The sequence below is a fragment of the Schistocerca gregaria genome, chromosome 3 (assembly GCF_023897955.1).
Source record: "Schistocerca gregaria isolate iqSchGreg1 chromosome 3, iqSchGreg1.2, whole genome shotgun sequence".
In the NCBI taxonomy this organism is placed as follows: domain Eukaryota; kingdom Metazoa; phylum Arthropoda; class Insecta; order Orthoptera; family Acrididae; genus Schistocerca; species Schistocerca gregaria.
The window spans coordinates 604,286,941-604,304,116 of record NC_064922.1 but is presented as its reverse complement, the minus strand read 5'-3'; the positions used below and the strand labels follow the sequence as shown (position 1 = coordinate 604,304,116).

The following is a 17,176-nucleotide window of genomic DNA, read 5'->3' as shown; positions in this document are numbered from 1 at the left end:
AAACACAACTAAGCAACTGTCAGCTACATCATTTACATCTACATCTACATCTACATCTACATCTACATCTACATCTACATCTACATCTACATCTACATCTACATCCATACTCCGCAAGACACCTGACGGTGTGTGGCGGAGGGTACTTTGAGTAACTCTATAGATTTTCCCTTCTATTCCAGTCTGGTATTGTTTGTGGAAAGAAAGATTGTTGGTATGCCTCTGTGTAGGCTCTAATCTTTCCGATTTTAACCCTCAAGGTCTCTTCGGGAGATATACGTAGGAGGTAGCAATATACTACTTGACACCTCGGTGAAGGTATGTTCTCAAAACTTCAAGAAAAGTCCGTACCGAACTACTGAGTGTCTCCCCTGCAGAGTCTTCCACTGGAGTTTATCTACAATTTCTGTAACGCTTTTGTGATTACTAAATGATCCTGTAACGAAGCGCATTGCACTCCATTGGATATTCTCTATCTCTTCTATCTTTACAGTAGTCAGTGTTGAACTTTCACCCCCTATTTTTCAACCATTATAACAATGCAGTATGTCAGCACCAAGGACTACCAATGAAGAAACAAAGCAGGTAAACGTCACAATCTCTAGCAAATTTCAAGATTTGTGGCCTTCTATATCCTATGACCTAAATTCATGCAACTTCTGGTTGCAGGGGTGTTTGAAAGATCATGTATATCAAGGATGTAACCAGACTCTTCCTGATCTGAAGGATAGCAAACAATGACATTTCACTTTGATTACACAGGATATGCTGCAAGCAAATGCCAATATGGCATGTTATGAAGACAGAATGCTGATCATATTGAATACATTGCAACTTGTGACCATGCCATAATAAATATGCCAGAACAATCGTTATCATGTGTACAATTCTTGTTCCCCTTCTTCTGCACTCAAACCACATTCTGACTGCTAATGGTGCCATATTTTCAGCTGGTAGCACAATGTAGAGCTAATATTTTTTTCATCATGCTCACTCAGTGCAACAGTTAATGAACATAGCTATGATGTTTCACCTTCAGGCCCATACTGCAGCAATCAGAAGACCATCAGTTTAACTACAACCACACAGTAATTAACTTTCATTAGGGCACCCACTGTTAGGAAAAACAATTAACTATGAGTTGTTATTAGATACCAGTGCTAGGGACTTGGGCAACAAATGTGATGGTGTGTGCAAAAAATGCATGAAAACCACTAAAAGAGGTATTATATGTGTGAAGCATGAGTTAAAATTTGACTTTTGATGTGCAAAGATATACTTCTCATTGAAAGGAAATGAGAACTTTACAAAAACATGGGAGTGCTATATGTGTACTGATATACTAAATAGGCCAGCAAATTTTCCTATAGCAAACAGATTTGAAGTGCTTGGTGATGTCAGTGACAATGATGGTTTTGTAGGACACACTGAACATGTCCAAATATCAAGTGTTGCAATAACTGCTCTCAGGAACACTACTGTTTCTATATATCAACCTAAAGATATACAAATTACATATGGTGCTATTCCTGTTCCTGGAAATATCTGCCAGCATGATATGGATTGTAATTGCCTAAGATAGTTTGTGATTCTTGCTGATAGTCATGGACGGGGGATTGCTCCTTGCATACATGAGGTAGCAGAAACTGTGAAAGCAACAGGTTTCATCAAGCCTGGGTCTCAAGTGACAAAAGTACATTCATTCAGAGGAAATTGGTAAGTTATTATCAGAGGTTTATGTTGTATAATTAGGTGGTTTAAAAAATGTGTACCAGCATGAAACTTCAGTAGCCTGCCAAGAACTAAAGAAGTGTGTGGATGATCTGGGACTCACGAATGTTATATATGTCAATGTTCTGTACTGATATCATTTACCACCCTGATCATGTGTGCAGAAAGAGACTAGCATTGCAAATGAACAGCTCTCAAACATATGCAGTCAGTTTGAAAATGTGAATACTCTGGAAATCAATAGTATTGGCCAAAGATTCCATACCACACATAGGCTTCATTTGAATGGCATCGGGAAAAAGTTCATTACTCAAAAAATAATTGAAACAATCAGATATAATTCTCTCATGTTAGATGCAAGAGAAGTTATAAAAAATGTTGTATCTCCCACTACAGAAAAGAGGAATAGTGATTGTTTGCCACTGCATTATATTCCTGTAGTAGCTAATACCCGAAGAAAGCTTTTTTTGGCTAGAGGATAGGGAAAGTTACAGAGTAAATGTTGTTCCCTTTAATAATAATTTAGCGCATGTGAAACCTAAGATTAAGAAAGCTGTCAGCCTGAATAGCTTAAAAGTATTTCACCAAAATATAAGAAGCCCTGTAATTAAAGAAGGAGATCTACTGCTTTCTCTTCAAGAAACTATTACTGATGTGCTCTGCTTAACTGAACATCACCTGAAAGCTACATAAATCAATAAAATAAATTTAACAATACCACAAAAGTAAAGTTGCTACTCAGCATGTAGCAGAGATGCTCAGTTGCAAGAGGCATAACAAAAAGATTCACACAATTATAGTTTTCGGTCATTAAGGCCTTTGTCAGCAATAGACACACATACACACATACACACTCACGCAAATGCAACTTGCACAAACATCTGCAGTCTCAGAGAACTAAAACCACACTTTCCTTCGATCCTAACCCTGTGCTGTTTTCCTTTGTAACTACTTTCTTTTGCATTGCTATACTCAATGTCCATCCTTCTTTCTTTTCTATCCTGTGTTTCTCTGAGCAGTGTGGTTTCAGTTCTCTGAGACTGGAGGCATGTGTGCAAGAAATTTAAAGGGGGGAGGAACTACATCTCATGGTGGAAACTTTTTTTTAGTGTAAGATCATTGTCCAGTGGGAAACTCAGCCAGGCAAGTACTAAAGATGTTAAAAAAGTTCAAGATACTCACAAAAGTAAAGTGAAAAATAATGTTAGTATATTTCATCAAAATATTGGGGGATTGAAGAATAAAATTGACGAGCTTCTGCTTTGTTTAGAAGATATAGAAACTGAGAATGTAATAGATGTACTATGCCTGTCTGAGCATCACATTGTCACTGATATGCAAAAGGTTAGCATCAATGGGTACGAATTAGCTGCACATCTAAGTAGAGATAATATGATGAGAGGAGGAGTTGCCATGTATGTCATAAGCTTCCACAGTCTAAAAAATTGAGAAACTAAAAAATGTTGTGTGTAGCAACACATGGAAGCATGTGCCACTGAACTAAAACTAAATGATGGAACTTTAATAATTGTAACAGTGTATAGGTCCCCCTCAGGGAATTTCCAGCTATTTCTAGAAAACTTGGACGCTTTGTTGTGCTATCTGTCAGACAGGGGGAAGCAAATTATCATTTGTGGGGATTTCAATGTTGATTCCCTGAAAGAGTGTAATAGGAAGAATGACCTTGTAGTAATACTCAGTTCTTTCAATTTTAGCTCCGTCATTGATTTTCCTACTCGGATAACAAAGAAAAGCACTACATTGATTGATAACTTTTTTATAGACCAAGATAAGTTTAAGGACATAAGTGCTTATCCTGTTGAGAATAGTCTTTCAGATCATGGTGCACAGTTAGTTACAGTACATGACATAGCTCCATGCAGTATATCAAATCAGAATTTCAAAGCAGTGCATTCAATTAACAATATAAATATTGCAAACTTTAGGGAAAGCCTAAAGCAGCTAGACTGGGACGAAGTGTATAAGGAACCTGATGCAAACTTGAAATACACTCCTGGAAATGGAAAAAAGAACGCATTGACACCGGTGTGTCAGACCCACCATACTTGCTCCGGACACTGCGAGAGGGCTGTACAAGCAATGATCACACGCACGGCACAGCGGACACACCAGGAACCGCGGTGTTGGCCATCGAATGGCGCTAGCTGCGCAGCATTTGTGCACCGCCGCCGTCAGTGTCAGCCAGTTTGCCATGGCATACGGAGCTCCATCGCAGTCTTTAACACTGGTAGCGTGCCGCGACAGCATGGACGTGAACCGTATGTGCAGTTGACGGACTTTGAGCGAGGGCGTATAGTGGCCATGCGGGAGGCCGGGTGGACACACCGCCGAATTGCTCAACACGTGGGGCGTGAGGTCTCCACAGTACATCGATGTTGTCGCCAGTGGTCGGCGGAAGGTGCACGTGCCCGTTGACCTGGGACCGGACCGCAGCGACGCACGGATGCACGCCAAGACCGTAGGATCCTATACAGTGCCGTAGGGGACCGCACTACCACTTCCCAGCAAATTAGGGACACTGTTGCTCCTGGGGTATCGGCGAGAACCATTCGCAACCGTCTCCATGAAGCTGGGCTACGGTCCCGCACACCGTTAGGCCATCTTCTGCTCATGCCCCAACATCGTGCAGCCCGCCTCCAGTGGTGTTGCGACAGGCGTAAATGGAGGGACGAATGGAGACGTGTCGTCTTCAGCGATGAGAGTCGCTTCTGCCTTGGTGTCAATGATGGTCATATGCATGTTTGGCGCCGTGCAGGTGAGCGCCACAATCAGGACTCCATACGACCGAGGCACACAGGGCCAACACCCGGCATCATGGTGTGGGGAGCGATCTCCTACACTGGCCGTACACCTCTGGTGATTGTCGAGGGGACACTGAATAGTGCACGGTACATCCAAACCGTCATCGAACCCATCGTTCTACCATTCCTAGACCGGCAAGGGAACTTGCTGTTCCAACAGGACAATGCACGTCCGCATGTATCCCGTGCCACCCAACATGCTCTAGAAGGTGTAAGTCAACTACCCTGGCCAGCAAGATCTCCGGATCTGTCCCCCATTGAACATGTTTGGGACTGGATGAAGCGTCGTCTCACGCGGTCTGCACGTCCAGCACGAACGCTGGTCCAACTGAGGCGCCAGGTGCAAATGGCATGGCAAGCCGTTCCACAGGACTAAATCCAGTATCTTTACGATCGTCTCCATGGGAGAATAGCAGCCTGCATTTCTGCGAAAGGTGGATATACACTGTACTAGTGCCGGCATTGTGCATGCTCTGTTGCCTGTTTCTATGTGCCTGTGGTTCTGTCAGTGTGATCATGTGATGTATCTGACCCCAGGAATGTGTCAATAAAGTTTCCCCTTCCTGGGACAATGAATTCACGGTGTTCTTATTTCAATTTCCAGGAGTGTATAACTTAATTCACGATACATTTTTAAGGGTATTTGAAAATTGTTTTTCCAAGAAATTATTTAAACATAATGCCAAGAAAACATATGAAAAACCTTGGCTAACTAAAGGAATAAGAATATCTTGCAACCATAAAAGAGAACTGTATCTAACAGCAAGACGGAGTACTGACCCCGAAATTCTTCAATATTATAAAAACTATTGGGCGGTACTAAGAAAAGTTAATAAAAAGTCCAGAAGCATGTGTATCATGTCTGAGATCAGTAACTCTGATAATAAAATTAAAGCAATTTGGAATATTATTGAAAGGAAAACAGGGCAACCAAGAGCACAGGAAGACTTCAGTGCCAAAAAACTGAATGACAAGTGTACTAACAATCAGAACAGAAAATATTTTCAATAACCATTTTTTAAATGTTGTGGAGAAAATAGGATCTAGATCTTCACTAGAAGAGGCAAGGCTTTTAATAGAAGAGGCCATACCTGTGCAGTTTGAAACAACTGTATTTCCACCAACCACTCCCTCTGAAATCAGTAAAATAATAAACTCACTGGAAAGTAAAAGCTCTTACGGAATTGATGGCATTTCCAGCAAGATACTTAAAGCTTGTCCCCCACAGATAAGTAGGATTCTCAGCCACATATGTAATAGCTCTTTGGAGCAGGGTGTTTTCCCCGATAGACTGAAACATGCCATTGTAAAACCATTCCATAAAAAGGGGGATGCGACGGATGTCAACAACTATCGCCCAATCTCTCTTCTGACAGCTCTGTCAAAATTTTTTGAGAAAGTAATGTATTCAAGAGTAGCCTCCCATATTTGTAAAAATAAAGTACTAACAAAATGTCAGTTTGGTTTTCAGAAAGTCTTTTCAACAGAAAATGCTATATACGCTTTCACTGATCAAATATTAAATGCTCTGAATAACCGGACATCACCCATTGGTATTTCTTGTGATCTCTCAAGGCCTTTGATTGTGTAAATCATGGAATTCTTTTAGATAAGCTAAATCATTTTGGTTTGAGGGGGGCAGTGCAGAAATGGTTTAATTCATACTTAACTGGAAGAATGCAGAAAGTTGAAATAAGTGATTCATGTAATGTTAAAACAACAGCTGTTTCCTCAAACTGGGGGCTAATCAAGAACGGGGTCCCACAGGGTTCGGTCTTAGGTCCTTTACTGTTCTTGATACATATTAATGACTTACCGTTCCACATTGATGAAGATGTAAAGTTAGTTCTTTTTTCTGATGATACAAGTATAGTAATAACATCCAAAAACCAAGAACTAAGTGATGTAATTGTAAATGATGTCTTTCACAAAATTATTAAGTGGTTCTCAGCAAACGGACTTTCTTTAAATTTTGATAAAACACAGTATATACAGTTCCGTACAGTAAATGGTACAACTCCAGTAATAAATATGGACTTTGAACAGAAGTCTGTAGCTAAGGTAGAATTTTCAAAGTTTTTAGGTGTGGCCATTGATGAGAGGTTAAACTGGAAGCAACACATTGATGGTCTGCTGAAACGTCTGAGTTCAGCTACGTATGCTATTAGGGTTATTGCAAATTTTGGTGACACGAATCTCAGTAAATTAGCTTACTATGCCTACTTTCATTCACTGCTTTTGTATGGCATCATACTCTGGGGTAATTCATCGTTGAGTAGAAAAGTATTCATTGCTCAAAAACGTGTAATCAGAATAATTGCTGGAGCCCACCCATGGTCATCCTGCAGACATCTATTTAAGGATCTAGGGATCCTCACAGTAACCTCACGGTATATATATTCACTTATGAAATTTGTTGTTAATAATGCTACCCAGTTCAAAAGTAATAGCAGTGTGCATAGCTATAACACCAGGAGAAAGGATGATCTTAACTATGCAGGATTAAATCTGACTCTGGCACAGAAAGGGGTAAATTATGCTGCCACAAAAGTCTTTGGTCACCTACCAAACAGCATCAAAAGCCTGACAGATAGTCAACCAACATTTAAAAATAAATTAAAAGAATTTCTAGATGACAACTCCTTCTACTCACTGGCTTAATTTTTAGATATAAATTAAGGGGGAAAAAACTAGCTTAAACATTAGTGCCATGCAATATTTTGTGTAATGCAATATCTTGTACAGACATCTTTTATTAACCTGACACGTTCCACATCATTACAAAGTGTCGTATTCATGATCTATGGAACAAGTATTAATCTAATCTAAAATGTGCAAGGTGCATTTGCATGAGTGTGTGTGTGTGTGTGTGTGTGTATGTGTGTCTATTGCTAACAAAGGCCTTAATGGTGGAAAGCTATAATTGTGTGAATCTTTTTGTTGTGCCTATTGTGACTCAGCATCTCTGCTATATGGCGAGCAGCACCTTTCCTTCTATGGTATTGTTACATTCCATCCTGGATTTTCCATTGTTTAATGAAATAAATTTAAATAGTTATAGAATTGTTTCTCATTACTGCAGGACGAATTTAAGGCAAGGTGGGATGGCAATTTAGATGCACAATACTCTTAGATCACAAATCATAGACATAGCTCAGCACAGTACTGGAAACCATTTTGAAGGATGTACTGCCAAATTAGAACTAAAAACTCTGTTCCTCTTAACAATTGGTGTTTACAGGACACTTGTGTGGAACATTAAAAAGTTCCTCTTGGAGCTAGAATTTATTTAACCAGTCAATTAAAACAGACAGACATTTCCAGGCAGACTGAAACATGCAATAGTGGTGACCATCTACAAAAGTGGGGCAAGGAATGTATAATTCAATTATCGGCTCATCTCTTTGCTACCATATTCTCAAAGTTGTTTGAAAGAGTAGTTATGATAAGGTTTATGACCATATGACACAAAATAGCTACCTAACTTCCACAAAGTTTGCCTTTCATAATGGATTATCTGCAGAGAGAGAGATATTTAGCCTATCACATGACTCTAGGTGAAGTAAGTCTCAGAAGGTATCCAATGGAGATGTTTTGTAACCTTCCGAAAGCTTTTGACTTTGTAGACCATAACACATTGCTAAAAAAGCTTCCACGCTATGGCATCAAAGGCAAACATTTGACATGGCTAGAATCTTATCTAAACAATACAAATCAAATAGTTATCTTAACGGAGACAGGTCCAACAGTAGACTCAAACTGGGAAATCTAAAATACAGAGCCCCCAGGGCTTGATCCTTGGCCCACTGATTTTCTTGATCTACATTAATGATCTATCAGTCACAATTAATTACAGGGCAAAAATAATTGTATTTGCCAATAATACAAGTCTTCTGATCAAGGGACCCAACTCTTCAATGCAGGATAGAGCCCAACATTTACTAACCAAGTAAACAAATGATTGAAAGCAAATAGCCTAACCCAAAATTTAAAAAAATTAACGTTCTTTAGTTTCAGACAGTAAATACAAACCACCAAATTCCTGAAATAGAGATCAACAACAACAAAAAATCATGTAACCATACATACAAAATTTCTAGGCATACAGATAGACAGCCAACTAAAATGGAAAATTGATAAGCTGGTCAAAAAACTAGCTTATAATTAATGGAAAATCTCATATAAAGATGTGAAACAAATACTAACAAAGAAATAGAGGGCTGGCCAGTACTTACCTCAGCTCAGTACAGCCAGTAGATACATAAAAAACAACCAAAAATTTATGTTCCTAGCTTTCGGAATAAATGTTCCTTCATCAGGGAGGAGAGAGGGGAAAGAAATGGAAGAAGGGAAAGGACGAGAAAGAAAGAAATTGTGTTGGTAATGGCCAGTACCCAAGGAAGACCACTAAATAAGAAAAATACGGAAAAAGTTGACCAGACTAAGTAAGTATGTCCAGATCAGGGGAAAAGAACACACGTTGCTCAAAAACGGAGATAGCGAGTAGCGAAAAAAAGATCGTGCGTGCCGCAAAAAAATCCTGACAACCCCCAACATCACCCCAGCTGAATCCCGTGCCATTAAGGAGCTGAAAACAGACAGCTCTATTGTCATCCTCCCGGAAGATAAGGCTCCACAACTGTGGTACTTGACCGTGTGGAGTATCTGGCAGAATGACTGCGTCAACTCTCCGACACCTCAACCTACAAAGCTGTTACCCAGGATCCCATTCCCTTCATCCCGACTGAGCTGCAGAAAATCCTAAAAATCCAAGGTCCCTCACAAGGCCTCACAACGGCTTCCATAGACTTACTCACTCCACCTGAGCCACGTACCCCTACCTTCTACCTATTATCCAAAATCCACAAAGAGAACCATCCTGGCCATCCCATTGTAGCAGGCTTCAAAGCCCCAACAGAACGTATCTCAGCTCTGGTAGACCAACACCTCAAACCTATCACCCGCAGACTCCCATCGTACCTCAAGGACACAAACCACTTCCTAGAACGCCTCAAATTCATTCCCACTCCTCTCCCACCTGAAACCTTCCTTGTCACCATAGATACTACATCCCTTTACACAAACATCCCACACACCCATGGTCTCTCTGCCCTTGAGCACTACCTCTCCCAATGCCCACCCGAAGATCTTCCAAAAACCTCGTTCCTTATCACACTTACCAACTTCATCCACACCCATAATTACTTCACTTTTGAAGACCAGACCTACAAACAAATCAGGGGAACTGTCATGGGAACCAGGATGGCTCTGTCCTATGCCAACCTCTTCATGGGCTGCATGGAGGAGGCTTTCCTGAAGACCCAACAGCTGCTTCTCCTGGCCTGGTATAGGTTTATAGATGACATCTTTGTGGTCTGGACTCATGGTGAAGAAACACTCCTCAATTTCCTCCATAACCTCGACTCCTTTTCGAATCTGAATTTCACCTGGTCCTTCTCCAAAACCCAAGCCACCTTCCTGGATGTTGACCTTCATCTTGTTGAAGCTCACATCCACACCTCTGTCCATATCAAACCCACAAACAAACAACAGTACCTTCACTTTGATAGCTACCATCCATTCCACATCAAACGCTCCCTTCCCTACAACCTAGGTATTCATGGCAAACGTATCTGCTCCAGTGACAAATCCCTCAACAATTACACCAATAACCTGACCAGTGCTTTCCTGTCCCGCAACTATCCTGCAGACCTGGTCCACAAACAGATCTTCCGAGCAATACATTCCTCCTCATCCAGCAACAATGTTCCTACCCTCAGACACACAGAAGCATCCCCATTGTCACCCAATATTATCCTGGCCTCGAATACATCAATAAATTACTCCGCCACGGATATGACTTTCTCAAGTCAACCCCTGAAATGAGATTATCCCTTGACAAAATTCTCCCCACACCACCCAGAGTTGCCTTTCGTCACCCCCCTAACTTCCGTAACATCCTTGTTAAACCCTACAATATTCCCAGACTACCGTCTCTACCCAGCGGTTTCTACCCCTGTAACTGACCCAGCTGCAAAACCTGTCCCATGCATCCCCCCCACAACCACCTACTCCAGCCCCACTACTGGTAAAACATACACAATTCAAGGCAGGGCCACGTGTGAAACTACATATGTCATTTATCAGCTGACATGCCTGCACTGCACAGCCTTTTACATTGGTATGACAATAACTAAACTGGCTGAGCACATGAATGGACACAGACGAACTGTCCGCCTAGGAGATGTGCAATACCCAGTAGCGGAGCATGCTTTCCAGCATAATTTAAGGGAACCTGCTACACTGTATGTGCCATGTGGCTACTCCCACCCAACACCAGTCCCTCTGAACTGTGGAGATGGGAACTTGCACTCCAACACATCCTTTCATCCCGCCATCCCCCTACGTTAAACAATGTCACTCCCATTTACTCTTCAGTCTTCTCCTCTTTCCATTTCCTCTTTAGCCATTCATGCATCTTTTCATCCTACATCTTTATACTATACACCTCTTTACTTCTGTATGCATCCTAATTTGGTTTGAAGCTGGCACAGTACTTACAGTAGAATATCTTTGGCTTCCCTCTGACAACCATGCCTCCATCCTTGCTACCCTCCCTGTTTTCGTTTCCCTGTTGCTTCATAACCTGGGTTGTGAGTAACTAAATCCACTTTCCCTTCTTCCCTTTCTTTCCCCTCTCTCCTCCCTGATGAAGGAACATTTATTCTGAAAGCTAGGAACGTAAATTTTCAGTTGTTTTTTATGTATCTATTGGCTGTACTGAGCTGAGGTATGTACTGGCCAGCCCCTCAATCTCTTTGTTAAAAAACTAGCTCAGTGTGTTTTGCTCTAAGAGATATTTCTCAAGTCATTAACAGAGAAATATCGGTTTTGTCATATTTTAGGTATTTCCTTTCTGTATGCTCCTTTGGTATTATCTGCTGTGGAAATGCAGCAGAGGTTGAGAAAGTCTTCAAACTACAAAAACGACCATTGAGGTTGGTATATGGGGTCTCTAACAGAACATCCTGCAGAGGTCTTTTTAAGACTCTCAGGATGTTTATGGGTTACAAATCAATATATAAACTCATTGATGATATTTATAGACAGGAACAAGGAATTATTTCAGAAAAACTATGACATTCACAAGCATAACACAAGACAGGGGAAAAATGTCCACCAAGGCTCTGCAACTTTGACAAAAGTCCAAAGGGGAGTAACTGGGTCAGGAATAAAGAGTATATAACAAGCTTCTGATAACATACAGGTACTCAAAAGGAAACTAAAAACATTCCTCAAAGAGCAATTTATTTTAAAATGAATGAATTCCTAGAGAAATAAAGTACCCTTTTGAATAAAAATAGAGGAAAGAAAATCTTTACTTACATCATATAGATATCATTGTGTACTTCTAACATAAATTATATTGATAAAATGTAAACTTATTTAAATCACAGAGTAACATGCAGTAAGCCATTTGGACTCTGTATAGTCTCAAATTTATGATCTTAGCCTTTTCTCAATCTTATTGAAATGTTTTAATCTCCGATTGTATGGTAGTTTATGTCATACTAACACAATTAACCCCACGATTGAAAATCAAATTTCATAAAATTACTGTAATACAGAAAGATAAATTTTTGATTATATATATATATATATATATATATATATATATATATATATATATATATATATATATATATATATATATTATCATAATTATTCTATTGTCCTGTTAAGTGAATTTTATTTTCTGTAAATTGTTTTTGATTTAATGTTCTTTGTTTTGATCTTAGTATGATTATACCTTTACTGTTGTACTTTGGAACAATGTTAACTGTGTGTGAGTGCTTTGTGCATTTTCTGGAGGGAAGGAAGGAAGGAGTGATGTAAAAAATTTTAATTTGCCTAGTGCTAATTATCTCCTAAAATAGTTAAGCTTGAAGTTCACAAAGAGCCCCATTTTCCAACACAGATTTCATCTTATCCATTGTTATATTCAGAACTTTGATTACATATTTTTTATTTTAATTTTTCAGTACAAAATGATATACAGCACTAATTAATTAACTCACTAATTAATAATTTCTTGTACTTCATCCTAATTTGCACTATATTGTTCATATGTGTAAACAAGGGGATCCACACTGTGTAAGAATAATGGTGTTCACATATTTTTCTACAGTTCTGACCAGCAACATTCAGTATATGAAAATATGCACACCTATGACCATGAACCTAAGTATTTAATATCTTTTGGGTGACTTCTGTAACATAAACCAATGAAAATTTATTATTAAACTGTGTTGTGATTAACAAGCAGTACAAAAAGTTGAAACTAGTGATTGCTAGACATAGTGATGTACATCATGGACTGATTTAGTTGAATCACCACAGCGTATTTTTTCTCTTACAGGTCAGTAAAGGAGAGCGCTAAATGTGGATTGTGAAAATTTTATGTAAATAGGGACTTCGTATTGAGCAACTTTTAAATAATTAACTTCACTACTGGGCTGTGACTATTAGATGTTATAGGGTCCATCGCAATGTGTGCACTAATTACTTCTTTTATAACTTGTAACTGGTCAGCAATTCAATGAAGTCTACTGAAGATGAATAAAAGTGTTGATCAGTGAAGCTAAAATTGTTGAGTGGAAAACTTCTGATAGCAACTAAAAATTTTTCAGTTTTATTTCATCTATGGACTGAGGGTTGCTACCAGAAGGCCTAGGAGATAAGCAGTCAGGTGGATCCACTACACATGCACTACATGACTTAGCTCATCTTGGCATCAAAGGCTTGATGCAACAGTGCTTCATTTGGCTTCATTCAGGCAAGATATGAGCAAAAAAATGTGTTAGCTGTTAAAGAGCAAAAATTTCATAATATACTACCAGTACTTGTGGAACTTTCAGTGATGCTGACAATCACAACTTGCATATCCATGTTAATATAGTGGGGCCAATTCCTTGCCCTCAAGGCTTCACCTCTTTCTTAACAATAATTGACAGATTTATATGTTTGCCAGGGACAGTTTTGCTGAAGAAGATCCCTGCAGAAAGTGTTTCCAGCACTCTTCTATCATCGTGAATGACAAATTTTGGAGTCCAAAAAATTGTTGTGACTGACAGAGGATGGCAGTCTGATTGTCAGTTGTTCATTCACCTCACAAAGACCTTAGGTGTGCACCACATGGTAGTTTAGAGAACTACCACATGTAAGTGATAAACTGAGAGAAATGTGTGTTAAGCCACAGTGACCACCGCCATTTCAAAGGGCTAAAATTTGTGGTTAGGTAATATGTCTGCACCTCATTCACTTAAGACTGCATTTAAGAATTTTCTTTTGGACAATTCCTTGTATTTCCTGAAGCAGTTTATTTGCAGAAACTGTTAAAATGAATGTATTAGAGTGTAATAAATTAACATTGGCACCAGAATCTTTCAGTGAATTAAGTCACTTGATTGTATTGTATTTAAACAAAATGTACTTTCTTTATTTTTCCCACTGTGGAATGCAGACCATGTGATGTATTTGAAAACTGAAAATGTGACACAACTACCAGTATCTAGTGATATAACTGAATGCTGGTGAATTTTTGAGGTCTGTTTCCAGGAACCCCATTAAATCACATACATTATGGTTTGTGGATCCAAGATGAAGAAGAGTTTGCAAGATAAAAAATGGACTATAAAGAACATTATTTTCTCCATGTCCTACCCATTATTAGTATTACTTTAAAATCATCACATTATTATTACTGTGGTACTTATTATTGAAAAGAAGGAACAAAGAATAAGGTTTACTGGCAATGTCTCATCAATGAGAGGTAATTAGTTAAAAGACCTCATGGAAAACAGTGAAGAAAACACTAATAGGTTTTCTAAGTTCAAATGCAAACTGCAGATTTATAATGAACAGTTAGAAGGACTTCAATTTCATGTTGAGACTGGGTTCAATGAGCTAGGAACTAAACTGGATTGATTAACATATAGGGTTGACAAATTTGAAGAAGTTATATGAAGAACAATATTAATATGAATTATCAATGCTTTGGCAGAGAAAAAAGATTTCAGTGGAGAGAGAGCAGTGATTTTCTTGCTGCAGCATAAACTCGGACTGTAAAAGAATGAGGGAAGAAACTGGTCATGCCCATTCAAATGAACCATCCTGGAATTCAGCTTTATTGAAACATAAATCTGGATGGATGGATAGGAATTTGAATTTATAGTTGATAGTGCTTTTTGCTTGGGAGATGAAGAAGCTTCCACAGGATAGAGTAGCATGGAGAGCTGCATCAAACCAGTCTCAGGACTGAAGACCACAATAACAACAGTTGATATTTTATCATAATCATCATTATTAATAAAAATAAGCTCCATCTCTTTGTTACAATAATAACTTTGTCTTAGCAAATGATTTTGCATAGCAAAGCACACTTAAAATGACAAAGAAAGTACATTATAATGAATCACTCACATATGTTATAGAAGTTTAATTAGCACAGTAACTTCTCAGTCCTTATCGTTTATTTAAAAATACTTACGCTTCAATTTCATGCAAACGTCTAAGTTCAGCTTGAAGCTTGTGAAAACGTTCAGCTCGCTGTTGTCTCAAATATTTTATCATTTCCTCCTTTGAGGTAGCACAATCTGCAAATTGAATAATTTTTTAAAATAAACATTAGAAAGTAATTATACTACTAGATATACCTCCATAATGGCTTGGGTTTTAAGGTTAATCATGATATTAACCAAAGATCACTAAGTTCTGCTGAAAAGTAAAGAAGAGATTACTGATTTTAGCATAACCTAATTGGATGATTCAACATTACTGGGAAACCAATTCCCCTTGTGGTTGCCCTCTTTTCATTTCCTCTTTAATTTTACTTTAGCAGACTCTCTTAGCTTTTGGCTGTTCCTTGAAAGTATTTGTTACTGTTGTTAGATGAAGAATTACAAAAATTGTGGAACAATTTTCAGGGAATAGCCAAAAGCTAAGAGAGTGTGTTAAAGTAAGATTAAGCAGGAACTGAAAAGAGGGCATCCACAAGGGAATTTGTTTCCCAGTAATGTTGATGTGATGTAGAACTCTAATTTTTGCTTCCTTTGATAAGCTATTCTGTTGGAATAAAACTGAACTCAAAATAGGGCAATGTAAAATTCTGTCCATCATAGGGTTGTGTGCTTTTTGCTCTGTGGCCACTCCTGTTTTTAACAGACATACATTACATCCTTTAAAGTGCTGATGAAAGCAGAGTAACATTTAATGATGATGCAGTTGTGTGAATCAAGTGTCCATAGTCAGTCATATCAGACACAGCACAGATTATACCCAGACAGGCTTGCAGTGGTTTCACAGCAAACCATTTTATTCTTAATTTCATAAAACATGCAGTATGTCATACAATATCAAACAAACAAAATTGGCATGCTGGTACTAGAAATTGATGTTAATGATGATATTAGATGAAAAATGTAATATTTCTTTTCATCCAGCTGGAAAAAACCTGAAATGAGGTAAAAATGATCATAAATTAATTTTAAGAGCATTAGTTTGGCATATTGTGTATTTTGCTGTGTTCACTGTACTGTTGACTTAAAGAAAGACATACTTAAATTGTTTTACATACTTGCACTCCCTGTCTTGTTTGTTTATTCTATGATGCAAGATAAGTGTGCTTACATCTAACTAGATACTCTTAGCTTGTATACTACAAGACAGGACTTTGAGGCCCAGAAATTTAAGGAATATTACAGGATATATTTTTAAAGAAAATAAACAGCAAACAGAAGAATTTGTGTTTCATTTTAAAGCATAGCAGACTTGCTCTATTGGACAATGACGCCAGTAATCAACTACAGACTGTGTGAAAAGCTAAGGAAACACAATTAACATTTGTAAATCTTCCTACCCCACTGCTTACTAGAAGTGCACCTACGTTGACTGAAGTTAATACAATTTGCGATTTGAACATTGCTATTTATGGATGTCTCCTGAGTTCATAAGAAATGTGATGCAGATCTGAGATGAAATGTTTCAATAATATTGCTTATTTGGGAAGAAAGTTTACATTTGGAAGCTAAGTGTCAGGTGATGAAACAAAAAGATTGAAACACTACACTAATGTTGTCAGTCTTTTTCAGAAAGGGGACAAAAACAATATGACACAAAAATAAATCTCATGGATATAACTAAAAGAGCTGAAAAATGAGAAAACAGAGCATAAAAAATCAAAAGCTGTGGTCTGGTGATGAAATGGACTCTGAAAAAAATGAAGATAAGCAAAATTTGAGTTTTTTACTCTAAAATTTTGACTAATGTTAACAGTGAATATTTCAGTATGATGGTGAGTGAAAATAATAGTAATCAATAAGAAGGTAGTAGAGCAGTGGGAGATTCATTAGCTGCAGAACAGTCTACAGACAAGACTTTAACGAAAGAAATAAATTTAATTTTAGATCAGTTACAGAACATCAGAACAGAATCTAGAGCAGAAAACAATAAACAGTTACAAGATCTCAGTGAAAATAGTGCCAAAAACACTATGACAGAATACAAACTGTAGATTTATAACGAACAGTTAGAGTGACTACCATCATATGATGAGACTGGGTTCA

General features: G+C 38.3%; 1 protein-coding gene across 4 annotated transcripts in view; it reads right to left on the bottom strand.

The window, feature by feature from the left end:
- Positions 1-17,176, bottom strand: part of LOC126354807 (uncharacterized) — a 216,916-nt gene that overhangs the window by 16,965 nt on the left and 182,775 nt on the right. For all 4 annotated transcript variants that reach the window (XM_050004729.1, XM_050004730.1, XM_050004727.1 and 1 more), the window contains exon 6: positions 15,103-15,208. In XM_050004729.1, the coding sequence (XP_049860686.1) occupies positions 15,103-15,208 (106 nt within the window). The remainder of the gene's footprint in view (positions 1-15,102; positions 15,209-17,176) is intronic.